The sequence below is a fragment of the Salvelinus namaycush genome, chromosome 14 (assembly GCF_016432855.1).
Source record: "Salvelinus namaycush isolate Seneca chromosome 14, SaNama_1.0, whole genome shotgun sequence".
NCBI classification, from domain to species: Eukaryota; Metazoa; Chordata; class Actinopteri; order Salmoniformes; family Salmonidae; genus Salvelinus; species Salvelinus namaycush.
In genome coordinates this window covers 23,964,840-23,990,995 of record NC_052320.1, presented here as the reverse complement: position 1 = coordinate 23,990,995, position 26,156 = coordinate 23,964,840, and the positions used below count along the sequence as shown (strand labels likewise).

The 26,156-nt window shown below is 41.4% G+C and overlaps 1 protein-coding gene across 1 annotated transcript; it reads left to right on the top strand.

The window, feature by feature from the left end:
• Positions 1 to 26,156, top strand: LOC120058905 (plasma membrane calcium-transporting ATPase 3-like). Its single transcript, XM_039007654.1, has 21 exons — positions 1 to 217; positions 2,383 to 2,580; positions 2,824 to 3,081; positions 3,331 to 3,456; positions 7,154 to 7,285; positions 8,420 to 8,458; positions 8,883 to 9,044; positions 9,191 to 9,405; positions 9,714 to 9,956; positions 10,315 to 10,556; positions 11,768 to 12,002; positions 12,920 to 13,099; positions 13,243 to 13,330; positions 13,433 to 13,539; positions 13,982 to 14,173; positions 14,992 to 15,205; positions 15,803 to 16,014; positions 16,214 to 16,321; positions 16,540 to 16,722; positions 17,503 to 17,656; positions 26,131 to 26,156. Exons 1-21 carry the CDS (start codon positions 1 to 3, stop codon positions 26,154 to 26,156), a joined length of 3,531 nt encoding a protein of 1,176 aa, XP_038863582.1.

Below are 26,156 nucleotides of genomic sequence, written 5' to 3'. Positions count from 1 at the left end.
ATGGGGGACTTAGCCAATAGCTCGGTGGAGTTCAAACCCAAGAAGCAAGGTAGTGGAGGGGGAATGGAGGTCAACCATGCAGGGGACTTCGGGGCTACCCTGGAGGACCTGCGGGACCTTATGGAGCTGAGGGGTGCAGAAGCCATTCAGAAGATCCAGGAGAACTACACGGACACAGAGGGCCTCTGTCAGAGACTGAAGACATCCCCAGCCAATGGTGAGAGTCTCACTCGGACACACCACTCTCAGAGTGACATACTTCATTTGTAACACAAGATGCACATTATTACTTCACCTTACTAATCAAATTCAAACCAATATGTTAAATCAACTGAATTGTTTATGAAGAACCAGTTGATGATATTGTATGCCGTAGCGCCACTGCCATCGTGTTTGCATAGACGGTTTCTACTTTACTCAATGTCATCATTTGTACTGTCCTCATCCGTCTGGTTTTCTATCTGTATTTTTGTATTCCCAACCCAGTCTGCCCGAACATGCTTTCATGTCGTTGCTAAGCTACAAAAGCATCAGCAATCTGGTGGGTGTGAGGCAGAGACAGACACCTCCTCTCATTCATCCTCCAGCAAACATAAAATCGGCCCGAGGAGAGATCCTCAAACATATAAGAGCATTTCATGTTTTCAGCATAATTACTTCATTTTCACTATTATAGTTTCAAAAAAGAAAAACTCTGATGACCTTAAATGATACAAGTGCCTTACTGTTTTTCACCATATCATCTTAAACAGGGATTTTTGATTATACTGTTGAGTAGAATGGGAACTTTCCAATTAATGTCGATTTCAGTTTCAATTTACTGTAGTGGAAATTACTAAGTAAAGAGCAAAAGAGTCTCATTTGTATTTGCATTTTTAAGAACAATTTTAAATATTCCTGTTTTTACAATTCAACACACCTCTAATATCTGCAAACTTTTATAATGATTACAAAACAATGTTTTATAATTCAATAGAAATACATGTTTCAATAATCAAATCAAATGTTATTGCTCACGTACACAGATTTGCTGATGTAATCGCAGGTGCAGTGAAATGCTTTCTAGCTCCAACAGTGCAGCAATACCTTGCAATAATAAAACAAAACAATACACACATAATTCAGAAAAATAAAGAAATTACGAAAAACATCAAAACGAGCAGTGTCAGATACCGGACTATAAATATATATACATCTAATATCCAAAAGTTATTTCCAGGTGTAGGTAATAATAAAATAAAGGTTCTGAGGAAATAATATAAGAAATTACCCCCCCAAAAATGATAGTAAATACTGCAAAGTTGCCTAGGAGCTAGAAACAGAGTGATCATGTCTGTCGGCACCATCTTGTTAGAGAGATCAAGAGGAATTTGTTCATGAACCTTTCATTACCATAGAAACGGCAAGAATATTGTCTGAATTAGTAAAAGGGGAATTTTCACAGAGTTTCCATTCAGATAAATTATTAATTTGCATATCTCCTCAACCTGAGATGTCGCTACTCACGTGTCTTTTTATCATCAGACTGTTTCACACAATTTCTGAACTTGGTCAAGGTCAAATGGAGTTCTGTGTGCAGTGCAGGCCTAGCTCTGGTTATAGTGCGACTACATTTTGACTACCCGACGAAATGGGATTGTGTGAAAAAGAAACAGATAAAGAGAGAAGGAGAGAAAGAGATACAGAGAGAGTGATGGCTGAGTTGCCAGTAGCAGCAGGTGACGTTTGGCAGGGAAGGACATGAGGAGTGTGTGACAGTCTGCCTAAGTGTGCTTGCCAGAGCACACACCCCACTGACTTAGCCATCTGTGCTGTTCCCACCCCATCTATCTCACTTCACCAAGAGAGCACCCAGCACTCAAACATGTATATGTCTGTCATATGATGCATGTGAGTGAGTCTATTGACATGTACATTTACAGAAATAATTGAATGATGCCTTATGCCGTGTTCTGTCTGCTCTATTGTAGACATTTTGATAGCACTTTATTTGAATGCTCTGTCATAATGCCTACACAAGGCTATCATAAACATGGCCTAATCTGTCATTTTCTCAAGTTCTATGACCATGTCCAATATAATGTAATGACTGTTTATGACAACAGTATTTCACAAGGCCAGTTTCTAATATGAACCTATCATGAAGTGTTTCACACTGACTTTGTGAATCATGATGCACTGAAACTCAACAGATTAATCTCAGAGACCTGCAATTTGACAAATGTTTAGTCTTATGTAGGCATCCTGACAGAACTACCCCCCTTACCTACTGAATTCATGCAAGACTCTAATGCCCTCTAGTAGCGATTTACATTAAATCCAGTGAGGTGAATGAAGGGATGCCGTACATCATGTTCAGTAGCAGTATTCCCTCTCCTCTAGGCCTATCGGACAACCCGTCAGACCTGGAGAAGCGTGGCCAGGTGTTTGGCCAGAACTTTATCCCTCCTAAGAAAGCCAAGTCGTTCCTGGAGCTGGTCTGGGAGGCCCTACAGGATGTCACTCTCATCATCCTGGAGATAGCTGCCATCATCTCCCTCGCACTGTCCTTCTACCAACCACCCGGAGAGGAGAGCGAAGGTAGGTTTGACTGACTATCCAGGTATTGAACTTGGGCTTTCCGCATGCCTTAAGAAAGCATTAGCCCTCTGAGCTAATGCCTAGATATTACCTCTGGGAGCTAACCCAAGTTTTCAGTTCTATCAGTTAAGGTAACTCATCAGGTGAGCGGAGTTCTGTCTTCCCTAATTTCTCTGCCCCCTCTCTTTCTCTGTCTCTCTTTGTCATCTTTCTTTCTCTTTCTCTCTCTCCCTTTCTCTGCAGCGTGTGGAAACGTGGCGTCCGGTGCAGAGGATGAGGGCGAAGCGGAGGCTGGCTGGATCGAGGGCGCAGCCATCTTGTTGTCCGTAGTCTGTGTGGTGCTGGTGACGGCCTTCAATGACTGGAGCAAGGAGAAACAGTTCCGGGGACTGCAGAGCCGCATCGAGCAGGAGCAGCGATTCGCCGTGGTGCGGAACGGCACCGTCATCCAGATCCCTGTGGCCGAAATGGTGGTCGGGGATGTGGCCCAAATCAAATACGGTCAGTCCAGAATCAGGAGAGGTCACCTGTGTAGTATACCTGGTTAGACTATCTACATAGTTACCTGTGTAAAACATATTTGTGGCATTTGTGGTCCTTTTAACAGCAACCATATAATTCAGTAAACATATCTGGTATTGTGCATACTTTTATTAAGCAGTTATAACGATGTTTGGATCTTTATAATTCCTTATAGATCCTTATAAGTCTCTGGTCCCATGTGTCCTCCTGCATCCCGCTCCCACACAGGCGATCTCCTTCCTGCTGATGGGATACTGATACAGGGAAATGACCTGAAGATCGATGAGAGCTCGCTGACAGGAGAGTCTGACCATGTAAAAAAGTCTGTTGACAAGGACCCTATGTTGCTGTCTGGTGAGTTGTTTGCATATAATACAGTAGTCATATTACAGTTGGGCGACAGAGGCCATGCTAGGGGTGTTTGCCTCTGTGCAGTGTGTGTGTGTGTGTGTGTTCTTTTGTTTCTTGTACGTGCCTACGTGTGACTGATGAGCTGCCTGAGTGAAGGGCCTGTCTAATGTGTCAGTATGCTGGCTGTAATGCCGAGAGGGGAAATCTCATTGCCTCTCCCAGTAAGAGAGTGACTCCTCCCTGTTCCCTGGAGCCTGACAGGGCTAATCGGATTGTAGCCCCTGGTCAGCTTCCTGAGCACCGGGTCATGGCTCCATTAGACCCACAGGACACCCTCTCTCATCCTTTTCCCAATAATGATACTCGGAACTGGACTTTGCTACTCACTCCATAGGTCCATTGCCTGGCTAGGCCTATGCAGGGAACTAAAAGAAGAGCGTGATATTGTGATCATGGTGTAGCAGCCTCATCCACATTGCTGTAATGGCGCAGAAGAACAAATATTGAACGTTTTTAGATGCAGGTTAAGAAATATGTATGATACGATTGGTCAGTTATTTCATCATTATGTTTTTTTCCGGTATGTACCTGTCACACTTACATACATCACTTGATGTTTGGGCCACAGCATACTGGATGATTGCAGGAAAATGTATCAGTTCCAGTTGAAATACATTAGCTTTACCTGCTCTGACCATCTACATGCTGTGGTTTAGTGGACATATTCATAACAGTCTCAAGCCATTGCATATTTAAGCAATCACAAATATCAAACATATTTAGCAGTTTTCTGCACTATTACTGATTGTTCTTTCTCACAGAGGGCTATTCCACTCCCTGGTATTAGGGTATGTGAACAGTGTTATTGAGCAACCCCAGGTCTCTTGTGATAGAGTAGTTTAATTAATGGGAACATAATGAAGCTCTGCTGTACAGAAGTAATTAGATCACCGGTCAGTAGGAAAAACAGAGGAAAGTGACCTTACACAGTGATTAAAAAAGACAAACTACAGTAGCCACAGATTGTTGAGTGTAATTCTGCATTGACCCTGGATTCGAACCTGCGTTCCCAACGGCACACCTCACTCAAGCCAACCGTGCAAAACTCTAGAGCAAGAAGCTAGCTTGTCACTCCAGGAATGAGAGTTGGCTTTTAGGCCTTAGGGAAGATGACGTCACTGTGTAATGTTAACTTAGTCGTCCACTATATCTACACTAAACAAAAATATAAACGCAACATGTAAAGTGTTGGTCTCATGTTTCATGAGCTGAAATAAAAGATCCCCTGAATTTTCCATACGCACAAAAAGTTTATTTCTCTCAAATGCTGTGCACAAATTTGTTTACATCCCTGTTAGTGAGCATTTCTCATTTGTCAAGATAATTCATCCACCTGACAGGTGTGGCATATCAAGAAGCTGATTAAACAGCATAATCATTGCACAGGTGCCCCTTGTGCTAGGGACAATAAAAGGCCACTCTAAAATGTGCAGTTTTGTCACACAACACAATGCCACATATGTCTCAAGTTTTGAGGGAGCGTGCAATTGGCATGCTGACTGCAGGAATGTCCACCAGAGCTGTTGCCATATAATTTAATGTTAATTTCTCTACCATAAGCCGCATCCAACGTTGTTTTTGAGAATTTGGCAGTACAGTGCCTTCAGAAAGTATTCATACCCCTTGACTTATTCCACATTTTGTTCTGTTACAGCTTGAATTCAAAATGGATAAAATAGATTGGTTTTCTCCACCATCTACACACAATACCCCATAATGACAAAGTCAAAACATGTTTTTTGAAATGTTTGTAAATGTATTGAAAATTAAATACAGAAACACCCATTTACATAAGTATTCACACCCCTGAGTAGATACATGTTAGATTCACCTTTGGCATTGGTTACAGATGTGAGTCTTTCTGGGTAAGTCTCTAAGAGCTTTGACACACGGGTTGTACAATATTTGCACATTATAATTTGTCAAGTTGGTTGTTGACCATTGCTAGACAGACATTTTTAAGTTTTGACATAGATTTTCACGCCGACTTAAGTCTACACTGTAACTAGGCCACTCAGAAACATTCAATGTCGTCTTGGTAAGCAACTCCAGTGTATATTTGGCCTTGTGTTTTAGGTTATTGTCCTGCTGAAAGGTGAATTCATATCCCAGTGTCTGGTGGTTAGCATACTGTACCAGATTTTCCTCTAGGATTTTGCCTGTCCTTAACGATTACAAGCATACCCATAACATGATGCAGCCACTACTAAGCTTGAAACTATGGCGAAACTATAGTGGTACTATAGTGGTACTCAGTAATGTGTTTTATTGGATTTGCCCCAAACATAACACTTTGTATTCATTGCTTTGCCAATTCTTTTGCAGTATTACTTCAGTGCCTTGTTGCAAACAGGATGCATATTTTGGAATATTTTTATTCTGTACAGGCTTCTTGCTTTTCACTCTGTCAATTAGGTTAGTATTGTGGAGTAACTACAATGTTGTTGATCCATGCTCAGTTTTCTCCTATCGCAGCCATTAAACTCTAACTGTTCTAAAGTCGCCATTGGCCTCATAGTGAAATCACTGAGCGGTTTCCTTCCTCTCCGGAAACTGAGTTCAGAAGGACTCCTGTATATTTGTAGTGACTCTATGTATTGATACACCATCCAAAGTGTAATTAATAACTTCACCATGCTCAAGGGGATATTCAAAGTCAGCTTTTTTTATTTTTACCCATCCATCAATAGGTGCCCTTCTTCGCGAGGCATTGGAAAACCTCACTGGTCTTTGTGGTTTAATCTGTGTTTGATATCCAGATAATTGTATGTGTGGGGTACAGAGATGAGGTAGTCATTAAAAAATCTTGATAAACACTACTATTGCACACAGAGTGAGTCCATGCAACTTATTATGTGACTTGTTAGGCACATTTTTACTCCTGAACTTATTTAGGCTTGCCATAACAAAGGGGATGAATACTTATTGACTCAATACATGTCAGTTTTTCATTTTTAATTAATAAAAATATTTGAAAAACATAATTCCACTTTGACATTATGGGGTATTGTGTGTAGGCCAGTGACACAAAATCTCAATTTAATCAATTTTAAATTCAGGCTGTAACACAACAAAATGTGGAAAAAGTCCAGGAGTGTGAATACTTTCTGAAGGCACTGTACGTCTAACCGGTCTCACAACTGCAGACCATGGCGTCGTGTGGGTGAGCGGTTTGCTGATGTCAACATTGTGAACGAAGTGCCCCATGGTTGCGGTGGTCTTATGGTATGCACAGACGAGATCCTGAGGTCCATTCTGAGGCCCATTTTTTTTAAGGTATCTGTGAGGTATCTGGAAATACATATCTGTATTCCCAGTCATGTGAAATCCATAGATTAGGGCCTAATTCATTTATTTCAATTGACTGATTTCCTCATATGAACTGTAACTCAGTAAAATCCTTGAAATTGTTGCATGTTACATTTATATTTTTGTTCAGTATACATCCTAAACACTTTTGAAAACATGATTTTTCTGCAATAACAATCCATGAACAGCATATCATTGCAAACAATATTTATGGACATTTTCTCTTCTGTTTTAGGTGCCATATATATAAAGGTACTCTGTTTAATATAGTGTTGATAACTGTGAGTTATTTCCATGCCTATTTATGAATTTCATATTTGTGTCCCCTTAGGAACTCATGTGATGGAAGGCTCTGGAAAGATGCTGGTTACTGCTGTGGGGATCAACTCTCAAACTGGAATCATCTTCACTCTACTGGGGGCTGGAGATGGTGATCAAGAGGAGGAGAAGAAAGACAAGAAAGGTAAGATAATAAGACATGCTGAAGGTGTAATGTCTTTAAGACGTTATCATTGGTATAAAAGCAAACCCTAGTAGCCTACATTTGAATCTCAATACATATAGCAGGGATGCTTAATATGGATATATACTGTACACGGATGTATTTACATATGATTGATTTGCAATGTCTGTTTCTTTTACTGTATATACACAGAGACATGTATGTATCAAATAAATAAATGAAAATAAATCATGCATTGGCAGTTTCAATAGGTGTGTTGAAATGATGCTCCATTTAGCTGTGAGTCATTTAAGACCGGATGTTACTTCTGCTGAGAAAGAGAGAGCAGAGAGAGCATCACTGAGCTGTACAGTGTATATTTACAGTACATGGGCAGAGACTTTCCTCCCTGTCTCCCTCTCCTTGATATGAAGAGAGTGGTAGCTAGCTAGCTGTTTAATAATTATATCCAGTAAAAGCATAGCAGTCTGCAGATCGATCAATCATTTAATGGAAAGAGGGAGAGCAACATGGAGATGGGGTTACACAGACAGGGAAGCCTCTGGTTAGGACCAAACTTCACAATGTAGACCACAGAAAGATATGATGCAATGGTTTACTTATTTACTGCTGAGGTCTCATTCACTCATTTTTATCCATTCCCTGTTTGTGTTGTTTCTGTTGCTCATTCTTTTTAGTGATTTGATTGTTTTTGTCTCTTAATTTGACCAAATCTCTTATTGTCCCTATCCCTATCTCAAATCCCAAACCACTATCCCGTCAGAGGGCAATAATACCCCTGCAGTCGAAGCAAAACAGATCAGCATCATGAATGGTAGGTGTTTCCCCTACTAGACTAGTTAGATTGGTGAAGGGATTTGCTAGAGATATTCCATGGGACTTCCATGGGAAATTGTGGGCCCCTAATGTAATTGGGGGGGAAAATACAAACTAAACATATTTTGAAAAGTATGTTTAACATGCAATTTCTTCACATGTTTCTGTCACTTTCATTTTTGTCTTCATTTTCCCATTCAATTTTTACTCCTTTAGGGGGGTTAAAATGGGAGCCATGTTTGCCTCCCATGCAGCATTATGTCTGTCACTTTCAGCTGTATCAGTCTAGATATTTATCTCTCTCTCACTCAATCACAGGTAAGCAAGATGGGACATTGGAAAACAATCAGAACAAAGGTAAGAAACAGTGGGATTTCAAGGCAGATGAATCATCCCTCATTTCAAATAGGCTGCCATATATAAATCGTTTGGGGAACTATACAAACAAGAGATGGTATGAGGTAATAATTTATACCAAATATTTATATAGAACATTTTTACTTCTCGAATAAGATGGAAGCAATCTCTTGATTTATGTTGAAAACATCTTACCTGCACCTGTAAATGTGATAATAATGGATTGTATGTATACAGCGCTTTTTTATTAGGTCTCAAAGTGCTTAAAATCCTATAGGAGGCACTCCATGTTACAGTTGCATACTGTAGCACCAACCTGGGCGAAGCACGGCAGCCATTTTGTGCCGCAACGCTCACCACACCTTTTGACATTCATCTAACCGTCCTAACCACTCTCTAACTTTGTGACAACCCCCAACCTTAGCCAAGAAACAGGATGAGGCCGTTGCCATGGAGATGCAGCCCCTGAAGAGCGCTGAAGGAGGGGAGGTGGAAGCAGAGAAGAAAAAGGGCAACGTGCCTAAAAAAGAGAAGTCTGTGCTCCAGGGCAAACTCACTAAACTGGCCGTGCAGATCGGGAAGGCAGGTGAGGGCTGACTCTAAGCATTCAGCATTCATAATCTGTTTCTGCTGGCCTGCTTGTTCACTTTGCTTTGACCTGTGAATACACAAGGTGGCTAGTAGTGCATACACTGCTGACAAACTCTTCACATTTTCTGTCCTCCTTCTCAGGTCTGGTCATGTCAGCCATCACAGTGATCATCCTGGTGATGTACTTTGTGATCGAGACCTTTGTGGTTCAGGGCCGGGAGTGGCTCACTGAGTGTACACCTGTCTATGTGCAGTACTTTGTCAAGTTCTTCATCATCGGCGTCACAGTGCTGGTGGTGGCTGTGCCTGAAGGGCTGCCACTGGCTGTCACTATATCACTTGCCTACTCTGTCAAGGTGAGGGGAATAAGCTGTGTGTGTGTGTGTGTGTGTGTGTGTGTGTGTGTGTGTGTGTGTGTGTGTGTGTGTGTGTGTGTGTGTGTGTGTGTGTGTGTGTGTGTGTGTGTGTGTGTGTGTGTGTGTTGCTGCAGACATTATGTGATAATCATGTTAAATCGCATTTTTGCTCAAATATCCCCCATGTGACAAAAACAAGGCGCGATTACACTATATATTGTGCATGCAGCTGAATTGTATTGTAGTTTCTCAGGTGTAGGCCTAACAGTAAGATTCCTCTACGTCTGTTTCCTCCTGTTTCCCAATAGAAAATGATGAAGGACAATAACTTGGTGCGCCACCTAGATGCCTGTGAGACCATGGGCAATGCCACGGCCATCTGCTCTGACAAGACGGGCACCCTCACTACCAACCGCATGACCGTGGTGCAGGCCTACGCGGGCGACCAGCACTTCCACATGGTCCCGCACCCTGACCAGATGAATCCTATGGTGCTGGACACACTCGTAAACGCCATAGCTGTCAACAGCGCCTACACCTCCAAGATTATGGTGAGAGGGTGGATTGTGAAAGACAGATACTGTAGATACCTGCACACTGTTGAATGTTCCTACAGTTTTATTGTGGCATATGTCTGCAGTGTGGAATGATAACGGGACACAGCTTTATTTTTTCTGTTTATTCAGTGTAGTTTAGTTGGACATTTGGATGGAAACTCATTTTGTTCATGTCAGCACAACATACAGTAGCTAAAACAATTCATAGAATTCAGAATGTACATACAAATTTACATACACATTTACATACAAATGTTATCGTCTTACCTTTTCTTTTCCTTCTTGTCTTAGACTCATTTTGCCCAGTCAGTTGAGCGGGGAGGATATAGTAACTTAATATTTTATCCGTTAGCCCCCAGATAAGGAGGGAGGCCTACCCAAGCAGGTGGGCAACAAGACAGAGTGTGCCCTACTTGGCTTCGTCCTGGACCTGAAGAGGGACTATGCCCCCGTGAGGGAACAGATCCCTGAGGAGAAGCTCTACAAGGTCTACACCTTCAACTCTGTGCGCAAGTCCATGAGCACAGTGGTGCAGTTGCCCGATGGATCCTTCCGCCTCTACAGCAAGGGGGCCTCTGAGATCCTGCTCAAGAAGTAAGTCTGACTCCGAGGCTTTACAAATAAAGTTGGATTTGATTTGAGGCTACAGCTTTGATAGAGAATGTGGTGGTGGTGGCCTCAAGATAAAGTTAGCCTTGAATGAGGTTTGATGAACAAAACGACTAACATTAATATTGTGCCCTAACATACAGAGCATCTGACTTGTGTCCTGAATAGGGTGGCAAAGGAAGGGTATATTACTGGGAAGTAGCAATATCTAACACAATTTTGGTAACTTTCAAGGATTTTAAGGAATTTATCACTGGACTTCTCGTGGCCTTTTTAGGTCCTTCAGATGATCACTGGTGTCTGTAATTATCTCTGGCCCTCTGTGTGGCCTTATTATATGTACAATATATAACATAATCTAAAAATATTATTTTAAATAACATTTAAAATAGAATGACAACGCTGTAAAACATCCTAAGTATAAACCATGAATTTAGCGAATACCATTGGTGTTTAATCCTGGGCCATGCCACCATAAAATATATTTCACTATGTCAATATGTCTTTGTTGTAAATGTTGTGGTGCCAAACTGGTTGCAGTTGTGAAAAAATAAATAGTTGGAAAAGTTGCATAGTTAATAAAAAATAATGCCATTGTTGATTAGGTGGTTGTCAGAGTCGTGTGTATAGGTGGCAGGGAAGTCAGGCGCAGGAGAATCAAACTGAGTGTAATGGAGTTATTTAATAACAATGAACGAAACATACTCCAAACACTAAATGTAACAAATAACAAAAATGGGTACGAGGACCTGTCGCGCACCAACACAAAAATATATACAACACTGAAATACAAACAATCTCTGACAAAGACATGAGGGGAAACAGAGGGTTAAATACACAACAGGTAATGAATGGGATTGAAACCAGGTGTGTAGGAAGACAAGACAAAACCAATGGAAAATGAAAAATGGATCAATGATGGCTAGAAGACCGTTGACGTCGACCGCCGAGCACCGCCCAAACAAGGAGAGGCTTCGACTTCGGCAGAAGTCGTGACAGTGGTTTAATTTTTTTTGTTGCTATTTTCTCTTGAACCATATGGTCTATTCACTAGTAGCTCATGGACAATATGGACACAGATATAAAAAATGTATACTATATACTGTATGAATACTTAAAAGTTATTCAAGTATACTGTACATTTCCTGTAATTACCGGTAGCTTTGCAACCATAGTTCTGACTCTCTGTCTGTCAGGTGCTCCTCTATCATGGCTGGCGGTGGAGATCCGCGGGGTTTCCGCCCACGGGACAGGGATGAGATGGTGAAGAAGGTGATCGAGCCCATGGCCTGCGACGGCCTGCGCACCATCTGCGTGGCTTACAAGGACCTGCCAGCCAGCCCTGAGCCCGACTGGGAGGACGAGGCGGGCATCGTCAGCGACCTCATCTGTATCACCGTGGTGGGCATCGAGGACCCTGTCCGCCCAGAGGTAACCAAGACCTTACGCAGAGGGACTCTCTATTGCGGTGCAGTTGTTTACAGATGTAGGTAGAGATTTGGAGTGGAGTTTTTCCACAGGTATGACAATTGACTGTTTCTTGCTCTTCATTTCAAGTGAGTTATTCTGCAGATAAATGTCTAAATAAGTAAGATAGATATGAATTTAGGAATAAATAAGATTAGAGCGGGGAGACCCATGCACTTATGGAAGGGCTGGAATAGCAGGGTGACACAACAGGTATTGTTATACAACAGGTATTGTTAAACAGCAGGTATAGGTATAGTTAGGTATAGGTATAGTTAGGTATAGGTATAATTAGGTATAGGTATAGTTAGGTATAGGTATAGTTAGGTATAGGTTTAGTTAGGTATAGGTAGAGTTAGGTATAGGTATAGTTAGGTATAGGTATAGTTAGGTATAGGTATAGTTAGGTATAGGTAGAGTTGGGTATAGGTATAGTTAGGTATAGGTAGAGTTAGGTATAGGTATAGTTAGGTATAGGTATTGTAATCTCACACGTAACATAAATAAGAAATAGTATCGTAGCATCTGTCAACAGACTGGGATGCGACGACTAACAAGGAACTTTGCCGCAGGTGTTCACATTTTTTGAGTTTCGGAAGGGGAGTGGACATTTGGACCATAGACTTGCCATAAGGATACAGAGGGGGGAGGGGGGGGGCTATTTCGCTCCTTGTTCTAGTATATTTTCTAACACATCTGCCCCCAGAACATAATCAAGTGTCCGATGCAATTAAAAAATGTTTCAGTTCTGCGTTTCTGAGATTATAGGTATTGTTATAATTGTAGTAAATATTCAGTGATTAAGCTGTAGTTTCATGCACATTAGCTAGTAAGAGGGTGTGCCAAGGCTTTATCAAAACCCAGCTGTCTTTTCTAACCAGGTCCCAGATGCTATCAAGAAATGCCAGCGAGCAGGTATCACTGTGCGCATGGTGACAGGTGACAACATCAACACAGCACGAGCCATCGCTGCCAAGTGTGGCATCATCCAGCCAGGGGATGACTTCCTGTGTATAGACGGGAAGGAATTCAACCGACGAATCAGAAATGAGAAAGGAGAGGTAGAATTCATCATTCATGAATTGTTTGACACTTTTTAACTGACAAAAAAATATAAGTGCCCTGATTCAGTTCCTTAGCTTGTTTTACATAGTGTTACATGACTCAACATTTTCTGTGGATACCCAATCTTTCTTTCTTACAGGTTGAGCAGGAGCGCATTGATAAGGTTTGGCCCAAACTGAGAGTTCTGGCTAGGTCCTCACCTACAGACAAACATACACTGGTAAAAGGTGGGTCAGTGATTCTACACTCAAAGCTACAGTATTCTTTTGTAAACAGTTTGTAAACCATGCAGCTGCAGCATTTCCAATGAGACCTTAATCTCTCTGCAGGCATCATAGACAGCACCGTACTGGAACAGCGGCAGGTAGTGGCTGTGACAGGGGATGGGACAAACGACGGACCCGCCCTGAAGAAGGCCGATGTTGGCTTTGCCATGGTGAGACATCATGATGATGATGATGATGACAAATCTTTAGTCATTTTAGTAACTTTAGGAAAATATTAAGTCCCACACTTAAAGTTGCAGTCCGGGATCATAAGCACTTACAAATTTGTATCGTATCATACAAAATGGTTGATGTAGTACACAATTTTCAGGAACCAGTTTTGGCTCGTGAGCACTGCTTTCAAAACTACTGTGTGATGCTCCAAGACCTTTGGAGCATCACTTTAGTAATACATTTCCCTACCTATTTACATTGTAGTTACATAGGCATGGTATGTACTGTGGTATTGTTACATTAGTTCTAACATAGTACTTACGGCTGTGTAACTATCATGCACATACATAGGTATTAGTGACATGTTTTTTTTTATGTGAGACTTGTGCAAGCGGGGGGGGTGAATTTAAAGTGGATTATTTTGGTGGCTCTGTGTAGGGCATCGCTGGTACTGACGTAGCCAAGGAAGCCTCTGACATCATCTTGACTGATGACAACTTCTCTAGCATTGTGAAGGCGGTCATGTGGGGACGTAACGTCTATGACAGCATCTCCAAGTTCCTCCAGTTCCAGCTCACTGTCAACGTGGTGGCTGTCATTGTGGCCTTCACCGGCGCCTGTATCACACAGGTACTCACTCCATCTCTGACTCTCACACACCATACCACAGTACAGCACATCACAACACAATTCACTGTTGTGTAAAATCCAAATGGACCATTTAAGTGTCACGTTCCTGACCTTGTTTTCCTTTTGTATTAGTTGTGTTTAGTGGGTCAGGACGTGAGCTGGGTGGGCAGTCTGTGTTGTTTGTTCTATGTTAAGTGTCAGGTTTAATTGACCTTGTATGGCTCTCAATCAGAGGCAGGTGTTTTACGTTTTCCTCTGATTGAGAACCATATATAGGTAGGTTGTTTCACATTGTTTGTTGTGGGTGGTTGTCTTCCGTGTCTGTATGTCTACCACACGGGACTGTTTCGTTTGTCGTTCGTGTATGTAGTCTGTTCCTGTTCGTGCGTTCTTCGTAGTTTGTAAGTTCTCAAGTCAGGTCTGTCTACATCGTTTATTTGTTTTGTAGTCTGTTATAGTGTTTTCGTGTTTCGTTCTGTTAATAAATATTCATTATGTCATATAACAATGCTGCGCTTTGGTCCAATCCCTACTCCTCCTCTTCAGACGAAGAGGAGGAGAATGACCGTTACATTAGGTAAATGTAGTAAATGATCTAAGATGTAGGTAACGGTCTATGGACATTCCAAACAAGCTTTGAAGCAAAATTAATTCAAATCATATCAACTTACCTCTTTTTCTCTCTCCTTCTCTCCTTACCTCTCTTGCTGCTTCTCTTTTTACTTCTCCCTCTGCCTCTTTCCGTCCCCCTCTCTCTACCTCTTTCTCCCTCTCTCCTTACATGTCCCTACCCCCTCCTCTCTCTCTCCTCCCTTCAGGACTCTCCTCTGAAGGCTGTCCAGATGTTGTGGGTGAACCTGATCATGGACACCTTTGCCTCCCTGGCCTTAGCCACCGAGCCGCCCACTGAGTCCCTGCTCCTGAGGAAGCCTTACGGCCGCAACAACCCCCTCATCTCCCGCACCATGATGAAGAACATCCTGGGTCATGCCATCTACCAGCTCACCATCATCTTCACCCTGCTGTTTGCGGGTACACACAAGGGAGGAGGAGAAGGAGGAGGAGAGAGACTGGAAGTGGGAGGAGAATGGAGACAAGGGGAGGAGGTGGAGGGGGGCTGCAGGTGGAGGTGGGGGACGGAGGCTGGAGGTGGGGAAAGGGGGAGTGGGGTGTAGGTAATGCAATAGTGAGGAACAAGAAGGTTGAAGAAAAACAGTCATGGAACTGTGGTGCTCTATTTAGCTCATAGTATTTTACATGATCATTTAGTATACCTTTGCTTGCTATTAAAGGGATAGTGTGTTTTGCTACTTATCCAGTCAGATGAACTCATGGATACCATTTTTATGTCTCTGCGTTCACTATGAAAGAAGTTGTAGGTAGTTTTGCGAGCCAATGCTAACTAGCTTTGACGTTATCACTGGAAGTAGAAACTACCGTCAACTTCCTTAAAACTGCACGCAGAGACATAAAAAATGGTATCCATGACTTCATCTGACATTGGGTAAGTAGCAAAACAGCTTAATTTCCAGAATCTTGCACTATCCCTTTTACTAGAAAATATATATTCGACTACATGTGTCTCTTTCTATTGTCTGCTTATCCTTTTTGTGTTCCTCTCCATCTCAGGAGAAAAGATCTTCAACATTGATAGCGGACGCAACGCCCCTCTGCACTCTCCCCCCTCCGAGCACTACACGATCATCTTCAACACCTTTGTGCTCATGCAACTGTTCAACGAGATCAATGCCCGTAAGATCCACGGTGAAAGGAATGTTTTCGACGGCATATTCCACAACCCTATTTTCTGCAGTATTGTGCTGGGGACTTTTTTAATGCAGGTGAGAGGACCATAAGCTTTTACTTCTTATACGTTGGTTTCCCTTTACATTATAGCAATCCTAGTAATGTTATTCAACCATGACATATACCTAATAATATTGACTACTTAATTATTGTCTCACAGGATATGTTGTGCTAACCAATGGCAACCACTTTTTGTGATCATATCTCTCTCGTCTTGTGTCTTATTCTGTACAGTTTGTGATTGTGCAGTTTGGGGGGAAACCTTTCAGTTGCACACCGCTCAATGTGGAGCAGTGGTTGTGGTGTCTGCTCGTGGGAGTAGGAGAGCTGCTGTGGGGACAGGTATTTATGCTGGAGTTAATGTTGTGTGAATGTGTTAACCAATCTGTGGTTCTCCAGTGGTTTTGTGTCAAGACACAATTAAGGCATTTGACAAACACACATATCCATAACCCAGTCTTCAGTTGGCTTTGACACAAGGACTTGCTAGGACCAACCAGACCGAAACGGAAGTTGTGTTCTTCTGCTCATCAACTAACGCTGAGCCCTGACCCCAACAGCTCATCACCACGGTGCCTACCAGCCGCCTGCCCTGTCTGAAGGAAGCGGGTCATGCGCTGGGTAAGGAAGAGATGATTGATGATGACATGGCAGATGATGAGCAAGAGATTGACCATGCTGAGAGGGAGCTACGTCGAGGGCAGATCCTCTGGTTCCGGGGCCTCAATCGTATTCAGACTCAGGTACAGTGCATTGAGCTCCACCATTCTCTGTCCCTTGTCTTTCCCTAACAAGGGCTCTCGTATGTGCTGTACTGTCCTACGAAGATGAGTCTTTTCTGCTTGCCCGACTTATCTCTGTTAATTTGTGTCTCTCTTTCTTCACCATTTGATGCCTTAATTTATTTCACCACACTTTGTTTTCCTATATTTATTGAAATATAATCATCTCTATTGTAACCTATCAGAGTCATTTTGATTACATCTCATGGTCATATTTCTCACTTTATCCTTCATCCTCATGTCATTGCAATTATCACAGATTCTGTCTTTATTTTTTATGTATCCTTAATCCTCGTCACTGTTACACAGAAAAGTCTTCAATGATCATACCTTATAATCCTAACAACAAGTATATTAAATATATTACAAGAGTTCTAATTGTAGTCTTTCTCTTACTGAAACCAGCATCTAGGTGAGACATATGATGCTGATGTAGTGCTAAATACAATAATGATCATTACCAGTCCATGTTTTGAGGGCAACATCATTGATTTAAAACAGACTTTGATTTTCTTTTAAAATGCCTTTTTGTATCTAAAACATGCTTTTTGATTCCTTCATTGTGGAACATGATTTCTACAAAACAACAAGTTCTACTATACCATCCCTTTAAACGTGATTCATTCTGCCTGTTGCTTTCATAGCTCTCCAATATGCCCCACAGGGCCCCCTACCAATTGACATGAGGTACTTCAAGACTGTCATGTCCTCTCTGTAATATCCTCTCTTTCTCTCCAACAGATGGAGGTAGTGAGTACCTTCAAGAGAAGTGGTTCCTTTCAGGGTGCTGCGCGACGTCGCTCCTCAGTTCTCAGCCAACTCCATGACGTAACCAATATTTCTACTCCCACTCACGTAGTTCTCTCCACTGCCAATGCAACTGGTGCGCCTGGGAGTGAGTTTCTGCCATCCATTAACGGCACACAACAAAAAACAGTCCACTCACTATCATCAAAATGAGCATGTTGTACGTAGAAAATTGACCTTTGCCTGCCCAGAAATGCAATTAAGCATCAAAGATATGTGTGTTTGTCTGTGTGTGTGTTGTGGCGTGGAGGAGTCAACCAACTGACCAACTGACCTTTTCATTTTAGTTTTCCTCCTTTGTTCTGGTTTATCTACCATCTCTATCTCCATCATGTTTTAATTAGTTTAGTGACTGTGTGTCTATGTGTATATTTGTGGTTTTATTATTTGTTAATTTAATATTACATTTCTCTACCTCCTTTTCACTACTACCTCGTGATCTTAGGCCAGGATTCAATCAGATTCCCGCTAGCCGACAACCGCATAGCTCTTGTTCGAGTGCTGCAATGTCAGGCTGTATACTCGTTTGTCTTTGTAATTATGTATAGGCTACCTCGCTTCTTCAAGCGTGATATTAGCTGGCCAGCTGTATTAAATGAACCCATAAATAATATATTTATTTATTATTATTTATGTACAGTGCCTTGCAAAAGTATTCATCCCCCTTGGCGTTTTTCCTATTTTGTTGCATTACAACCTGTAATTTAAATTGATATTTATTTGGATTTCATATAATGGACATACAGAAAATAGTTCAAATTGGTGAAGTGAAATGGAAAAAATTACTTGTTTCAAAAAATTCTACAAAATTTAAAACGGAAAAGTGGTGCGTGCATATGTATTCACCCCCTTTGCTATGAAGCCCCTAAATAAGATTTGGTGCAACCAATTACCTTCAGAAGTCACATTATTTAACTAATTAAGTCCACCTGTGTGCAATCTAAGTGTCACATGATCTCAGTATATATACACCTGTTCTGAAAGGCCCCAGAGTCTGCCACACCACCAATCAAGCGGCACCATGAAGACCGAGGAGCTCTCCAAACAGGTCAGGGACAAAGTTGTGGAGAAGTACAGATCAGGGTTGGGTTCTAAAAAAATATCTAAAACTTTGAACATCCCATCAACAAACCATTAAATCCATTATTCAAAAATGGAAAGAAAATGGCACCACAACAAACCTGCCAAGAGAGGGCCGCCCACCAAAACTCACGGACCAGGCAAGGAGGGCGTTAATCAGAGAGGCAACAAAGAGAGCAAAGATAACCCTGAAGGAGCTGCAAAGCTCCACAGCGGAGACTAGAGTATCTGTCCATAGGACCACTTTAAGCCGTACACTCCGCAGAGCTGAGCTTTACGGAAGAGTGGCCAGAAAAAAGCCATTGCTTAAAGAAAAAAATAAGCAAACATGTTTGGTGTTCACCAAAAGGCATGTGGGAGACTCCCCAAACATATGGAAGAAGGTACTCTGGGCAGATTAGACTAAAATTGAGCTTTTTGGCCATCAAGGAAAAACGCTGTCTGGCACAAACCCAACATCTCTCATCACCCCGAGAGCACCATCCCCACAGTGAAGCATGGTGGTGGCAGCATCATGCTGTGGGGATGTTTTTCATCGACAGGGACTAGGAAACTGGTCAGAATTTAAGGAATGATGGATGGCGCTAAATACAGAGAAATTCTTGAGGGAAACCTGTTTCAGTCTTCCAGAGATTTGAGACTGGGACGGAGGTTCACCTTCCAGCAGGACAATGACCCTAAGCATACTGCTAAAGCAACACTCGAGTGGTTTAAGGGGAAACATTTAAATGTCTTGAAATGGCCTAGTCAAAGCCCAGACCTCAATCCAATTGAGAACCTGTGGTATGACATAAAGATTGCTGTACACCAGCAACTGGAGCAGTTTTGCCTTGAAGAATGGGCAAAAATCACAGTGGCTAGATGTGCCAAGCTTATAGAGACATACCCCAAGAGACTTGCAGCTGTAATTGCTGCAAAAGGTGGCTCTACAAAGTATTGACTTGGGGGTGTGGGGGGGTGAATAGTTATGCACGCTAAAGTTTTCTGTTTTTTTGTCTTATTTCTTGTTTGTTTCACAATAAAAAATATATTTTAGCAACTTAAAAGTGGTATGTTGTGTCAATCAATTGATACAACCCCCCCCCCCCCCCCCCCCCCCCCAAAACATTTTCATTTCAGGTTGTAAGGCAACAAAATAGGAAAAATGCCAAGGGGGGTGAATACTTCCGCAAGCCACTGTATTCTTTTTTTATTCATTATATAATATTTTGATTTATTATAGCCTCTATTTTATATGTATGACAATTTCATAGTTCTGAAAATGTTTCCTCATTTATGCTTTTTGACTGCACAAATAAGGAGAACGTAGCCAGGTACCTTTTGTAAACTGTTTTTCGTTGAAAGATTTTACATTCAAGTGTAATTATTTCTATCATCAATAGAGTCTACACGTTATATCAATGTTTTGAACTACTAACGTTTTAGGGAACGACGGTATCAGGTTTCAGGTAAGACCCAAGTGCAGACTGTGTAGAAGTAACAATGTTTATTGCAACAACAGGGGCAGGCAAACAACAGGTCAAGGCAGGCAGGAGTTGATAATCCAGAGGGGGACAAGGTACAGGTTGGCAGGCAGGCTCAGGGTCAAGGGTAGGTAGAGTGGTCAGGCAGGCGGGCTCAGAGTCAGGACAGGCAAGGGTCAAAACCAGGAGGGTGAGAAAAGATTCTGGAAAAAGCAACAGCTGAGACACAAACCGCTGGTTGACTTGAACGAACAAGACGAACTGGCAACAGGGGATAATGGGGAAGATGGGTGACACCTGGAGGGGGGTGGAGACAATCACAAGGACAGGTGAAACAGATCAGGGCATGACAGACGGTAGTGTCTTTTGACAATGTCCACAAGAGCAGCAGCTCACCAATTTGACAGCTCATACCGTTATACCTCTTACCCGGCCTAAACAAGAGTTTGTTGGCTAACGTGGGTTACCGCTGATCTGATTTAATCCTGGCCTTAATCTATTTCTTCATCTTGCTGCTTTGTTTGGATTGATGCAGTCTGTGATCAATCGTGTTTCAAACTGCCCAGAGCAGACTGTCTGTATGCTCCTATGGTTTTATCAGATTTGTGACAATACATATGTTTAATTTTCAAAGAGATACAAATTTTATTCAGAGCATTACGATAATGCCAATTTGAAAGAATTTCTTAAATGGCAAATCAAGGTAAAAAAAGATAAGAAAAAAAAGAACATGTATTTTGGGTTTGTGCACTTCTAGACAGTTGTAAACCTTCGAGTGTAAGCCTGAAACAGTGACATTTCTGAGATGTTACTGTTTGGTCACCCTACCAATACAAATCTTTCTCTGTCCCTAGGTTCGATCAGACTGCCAAAATAGGATCTGCAGTGTTGCTTTGTACAAATAACTACCCTTATTTTACTTGGTCTTTTTCATTCTCTCTCATTGTAGGTTTTGCATCTCATGAAGGAAGATAGTTTTATTTCCTTTCTATTTCCTAACGTAGGCCTACTCTAACTGATTATTACGGTTCATTTATGTTGTTGTTTTCTTTTCTTATAAAACATACAGATTATCTTATTCCATTGAGATCATTCAATGATATGTTTCCATTGAGATAAATCAATGATGGGTTGAGGGTGGGCTTAATCTGCAAACTACAGCTCCAAGCATTGCGGGTTCAATCTTAGTGCTAGGCACTCCTTTTTTTGTTTTATTTTTTCTGTTTTAACCCTATACCAAACCTTAACCCTAACATTTTAACCAGTTAGAATGAAGGCCTTAACTTAAGTTTCGGTTTCACTTCTACACAGTTTGACTGACAGCTAACTTCAGTTCAGTTTGACTGACAGCTTACATATGGCAAAATACACCATAATTGAAGGGCAAGACATGCCATATATCTGTTGCATGCAGTTATGTCAAATGTCTCCATTTCTTTTGGAGGTTGCATTGCAGCATTTGGTATAATGCAATACCGAGGCATTCGTCCAACCCATATTCAAAAACAGACCATTAAGTGTTGTGCACTTTGCCTATTATCATTTCCTTTGAGGACTTTTTGATTTGTTAATTTCTCTTATAAACAGCCACAGATTGTTCTGTATGTTAGGAAGGTTAGTAGACATCTGAATGTAGGAACACTAGCTTCTATTTCTGAATTTGCATTGTTCAGTGTGTCTTTTACGTAATTGTTTTGCTGTTCAGCTTTATAGGTAGTTCTCATTGTTTCCCCTTGATCATACTGTGTACATTGATGGAAGGTCCATTATCTTCACTGAGAATAGTTTGACCAATTCATGAATAGAATTGCCATTTGATTCCCTGAATTGACTGAGTGAAAATGAATTGAGCCTAACCCTGACTTGCGTAAATTGTTTAGTGTAATTTAATAAGTCTGAAGTGACCATGGGATTCATGCTCCACCACAATAAAACAGGCCTTCTCATCTTCTTCTGTTTTTCCATCCAGCTCCTTGAGAGATCTTTAGGTGGCCCATTTGAAAGAAACCAAGTGAATGCATTGACTTGAGTAATAGTTCATTTTCAACAGCTGTGGTGTTATATTGACCATTATACTCGAAAGTTTACAATTTTCACAAGGGGACATGAATTCAGAGGGCACATAATAATGATTTATTTTCTAAATAATTGACTTTATGGGAACAAACAGCTCCTTGGAAAAACAAATCAGCACAAGTCGACCTTAACAGTGTCTCTGTGTTGCCTGCTCCCTCATCACAACAACGTTATTGGGTCATGTCGCTTCTTGTGCAAGATCTTTGTGGTCATTTTCACAGTTAGAATGTTTTTTTTTTGGTTGTGCTTGCTACAAAGGTTGGTCTTTTTCGAGGCGCTTGCTGAAGAAATGGGTCTTTGTGGCTATGCTTGCTGCAGGAATGAACAAACAAATCATATTGTTTGTGCATGCTGAGGTACAGTCCACTGAGCAAATCGGAGTAAGGACCTAAGTATAATTTTTAACGCTCGCCCAAAACTCAGACTTTCACACGAATCTCCCTTTTTATATCAGTGCATGATTTAAACAAGGGTTTTAGTTACCACATGTATCTCAAGATAGGATTCAGCCTGTAGTGCCTATCGCAACAGAATATGATTGCATTCATGTTCACACACTTATTTGCTCTGTGGGAATGAATGTATTATTATTATTTTATTATACTTCACAATATGTGCATCTCTTTACCATTTAGGACCAGCCATAGCCATTACAGAAACATCCTTTTTATTAATGTATTGTTTTCCTCATTAACAATATTAAAGCAAGCTTACCATAAGGCCTATTAAGACCTATGTTGAGTTCTGTGTGAATGGGTGCTGACTTTGAGTGGATGAATAACCCATCACTTCTTATTATTTTTGTACAAGGAGATGGGTATGTGGTGGCTGGACACAGAACAACTGGTGGTGTATCATAAATGTTTCAAATGTAGATTTTCCCATGCTTACAATGCCTTCGGAAAGTATTCAGACCCCTTGACTTTTCCCACATTTTGTTATGTCACAGTCTCATTCTAAAATTGATTAAATCGTTTTCCCCCCTCATCAATCTACACACAATACCCCATAATGACAAATCAAAAACAGGTTTTTAGAAATTTGAGCTTATCAAGAATGAAAAACATGTGCTATTTCATAGTTTTGATGTCTTAAAATTTGTAGGTGTGTCCAAACTTTTGACTGGTACTGTAAGTATTCAGACACTTTACTCAGTACTTTGTTGAAGCACTTTTGGCAGAAATTACAGCATTGAGTCTTCTTGGGTATGACGCTACAAGCTTGGCACACCTGTATTTGGGGAGTTTCTCCCATTTTTCTCTGCAGATCCTCTTAAACTCGGTCATGATGGATGGGGAGCGTTGCTGCACAGCTATTTTCAGGTCTCTCCAGATATGTTCGATCAGGTTCAAGTCCGGGCTCTGGCTGGGCCACTCAAGGACATTCAGAGACTTGTCCCGAAGCCACTCCTACGTTGTCTTGGCTGTGTGCTTAGGGTCATTGTCCTGTTGGAAGATGAACCTTCGCCCCAGTCTGAGGTCCTGAGTGCTCTGGAGCAGGTTTACATCAAGGATCTCTCAGCACTTTGCTCAGTTCATCTTTCCCTTGATCCTGTCTAGTCTCCCAGTGCCTGCCGCTGAAAAACATGCCCACCATGCTTCACCGTAGGGATGGTGCCAGGTTTCCTCCAGACGTGACGCTTAGCATTCAGGCCAAAGAGTTCAATCTTGGATTCATCAGACCAGAGAGTATTGTTTTTCATGGTTTGTGCGTCTTTAGGTGCCTTTTGGCAAACTCCAAGCGGGCTGTCATGTGCCTTTACTGAGGAGTGGCTTCCATCTGGCCACTCTACCATAAAGGCCTGATTGGTGGTGCTGCAGAGATGGTTGTCCTTCTGCAAGGTTCTCCCATCTCCACAGAGGAACTCTAGGGCTCTGTCAGAGTGACCATCAGGTTCTTGGTCACCTCCCTGACCAAGGCCCTTCACCCCTGATTGCTCTGTTTGGCCGGGCGGCCAGCTCTAGGAAGAGTCTTGGTGGTTCCAAACTTCCTCCATTTAAGAATGATGGAGAACACTGTGTTCTTAGGGACCTTCAATGCTGCAGACATTTTTTTGTACCCTTCCCCAGATCCTGTCTCGGAGCTCTACGGACAATTGCTTCGACCTCATGGCTTGGTTTTTGCTCTGACATGCACTGTCAACTGTGGGATCTTATATAGACAGGTGTGTGCCTTTCCAAATCATGTCCAATCAATTGAATTTACCACATGTGGACTCCAATCAAGTTGTAGAAACATCTCAAGGATGATCAATGGAAACAGGATGCATCTGAGCTCAATTTCGAGTCTCATAGCAAAGGGGTTGAATACTTATGTAAATAACGTATTTCCACTTTGTCATTATGTGGTATTGTGTGTGATCAGGGAAAAAAACGATTTAATCCATTTTACAATAAGGCTGTAAAAATTTTATTTATTTTGAAAAAATCAAGGGGTCTGAATACTTTCCGAAGGCACTGTATAATGTGATGTTGAGGAACAGTTTTTAAAACAATTGTTCTGACATTGAAGGTACTGGTTTGTTGTACAGCACTGGCAATTCCAGTGTGGTGACTATTGTGCCTTATGTAATAGATCCATTGTCTACTATATTGCCATTTTTGTACTGAGCTGGATGACTGTATTTATGTCCTTAAATTTGTTTGTACTGTATCTAAAACACCTGAGTTTAGATATACCCTAGATAACTTAAAAGTACACGTTCAAGATGTTCAATAGAAATATACAATTCACTTACAATAATACTTATTTTGGAAGTTTAACTAATTATTCACATACACTGTTAAGGAAGGGCTTTTTTTACAGCCACCCACAAATTCACAAGAGTTAATTTGAACAACTTTTACAATGATATAACAACATTACTCATCAAGTCTACAGAAGCCTGTGATTACTGTGACTGGTCTGTATTGTGTGTGATGTTCACTTAGCTTAACTGGTAGCTGCATTATGGCTCATTGGACGTTGCATCACACAAACAATCTGTCATCCAACTACACCCATTTTTGTTTGCACCAAGACAAGCTCATGCACGACCACCTGGAATGTGTTTCTTTTACAGCATGGCAGTAAATGAGGCTCTCATATGATCAGTCTTGGCATGTCAGTTGTTGTTTGGTTTTTGAACTGATCTGAATCCCATACTCTGTGTTCTGCTTGTTTCACTTGTCCCGTATGTAAGTTCAGAGTTCAGTACAAAAATATGTATAAGTTTGAGAGAGTGTGTGTGTGTGTGTGTGTGTGTGTGTGTGTGTGTGTGTGTGTGTGTGTGTGTGTGTGTGTGTGTGTGTGTGTGTGTGTGTGTGTGTGTGTGTGTGTGTGTGTGTGTGTGTGTGTGTGTGTGTGTGTGTCAGACAATGTTGTACATCCATCAATTAATATTTGATTAATTTTAAATATCTTATATCGAACTGACAACACTAACTTTTATTTAAGTCATTATTTCAGTTTTCATTTGTTTTACTTTCCCTCATTTACTTTAAAGTTACAGAGTAATCCAAAGTGGACATGTACATATTGTACACATACAGTAGGTTTTATCAGGTCAGTGAGGCATTTCAAACTCATAGGTAATTGATTGCCTTTAAAGAGGCTGTACAGAACTTTTGCCTCTGGGCAAGTTCTTGAGCAAAAGGTGTCCCCTAAATGGACAAATATAATATCTAGGAATTACCTTACTGGACAGAATGAGGTACACCTCCCCACGCCCAGGCAAGCCTACTACTGTACGATAACACCTTTTATTTAGAATTTAACTAACATTTAGTAGAATTTTCAGAAGATTCAAAAGTTGTATTTTTTCATAACTTTTTCAGGTCAGCCACTGTGACGCTTTTAAATGCTTAAATGCTACATCTCTCTCCAATTGTTTGTCCCATCTATTCCCTTTTCCTTTCTGCATTTCTCCCCTTGTTTGACCATTATTATACAAAACTCAACATAGATCCGAGTGGTGAAAGCATTCCATAG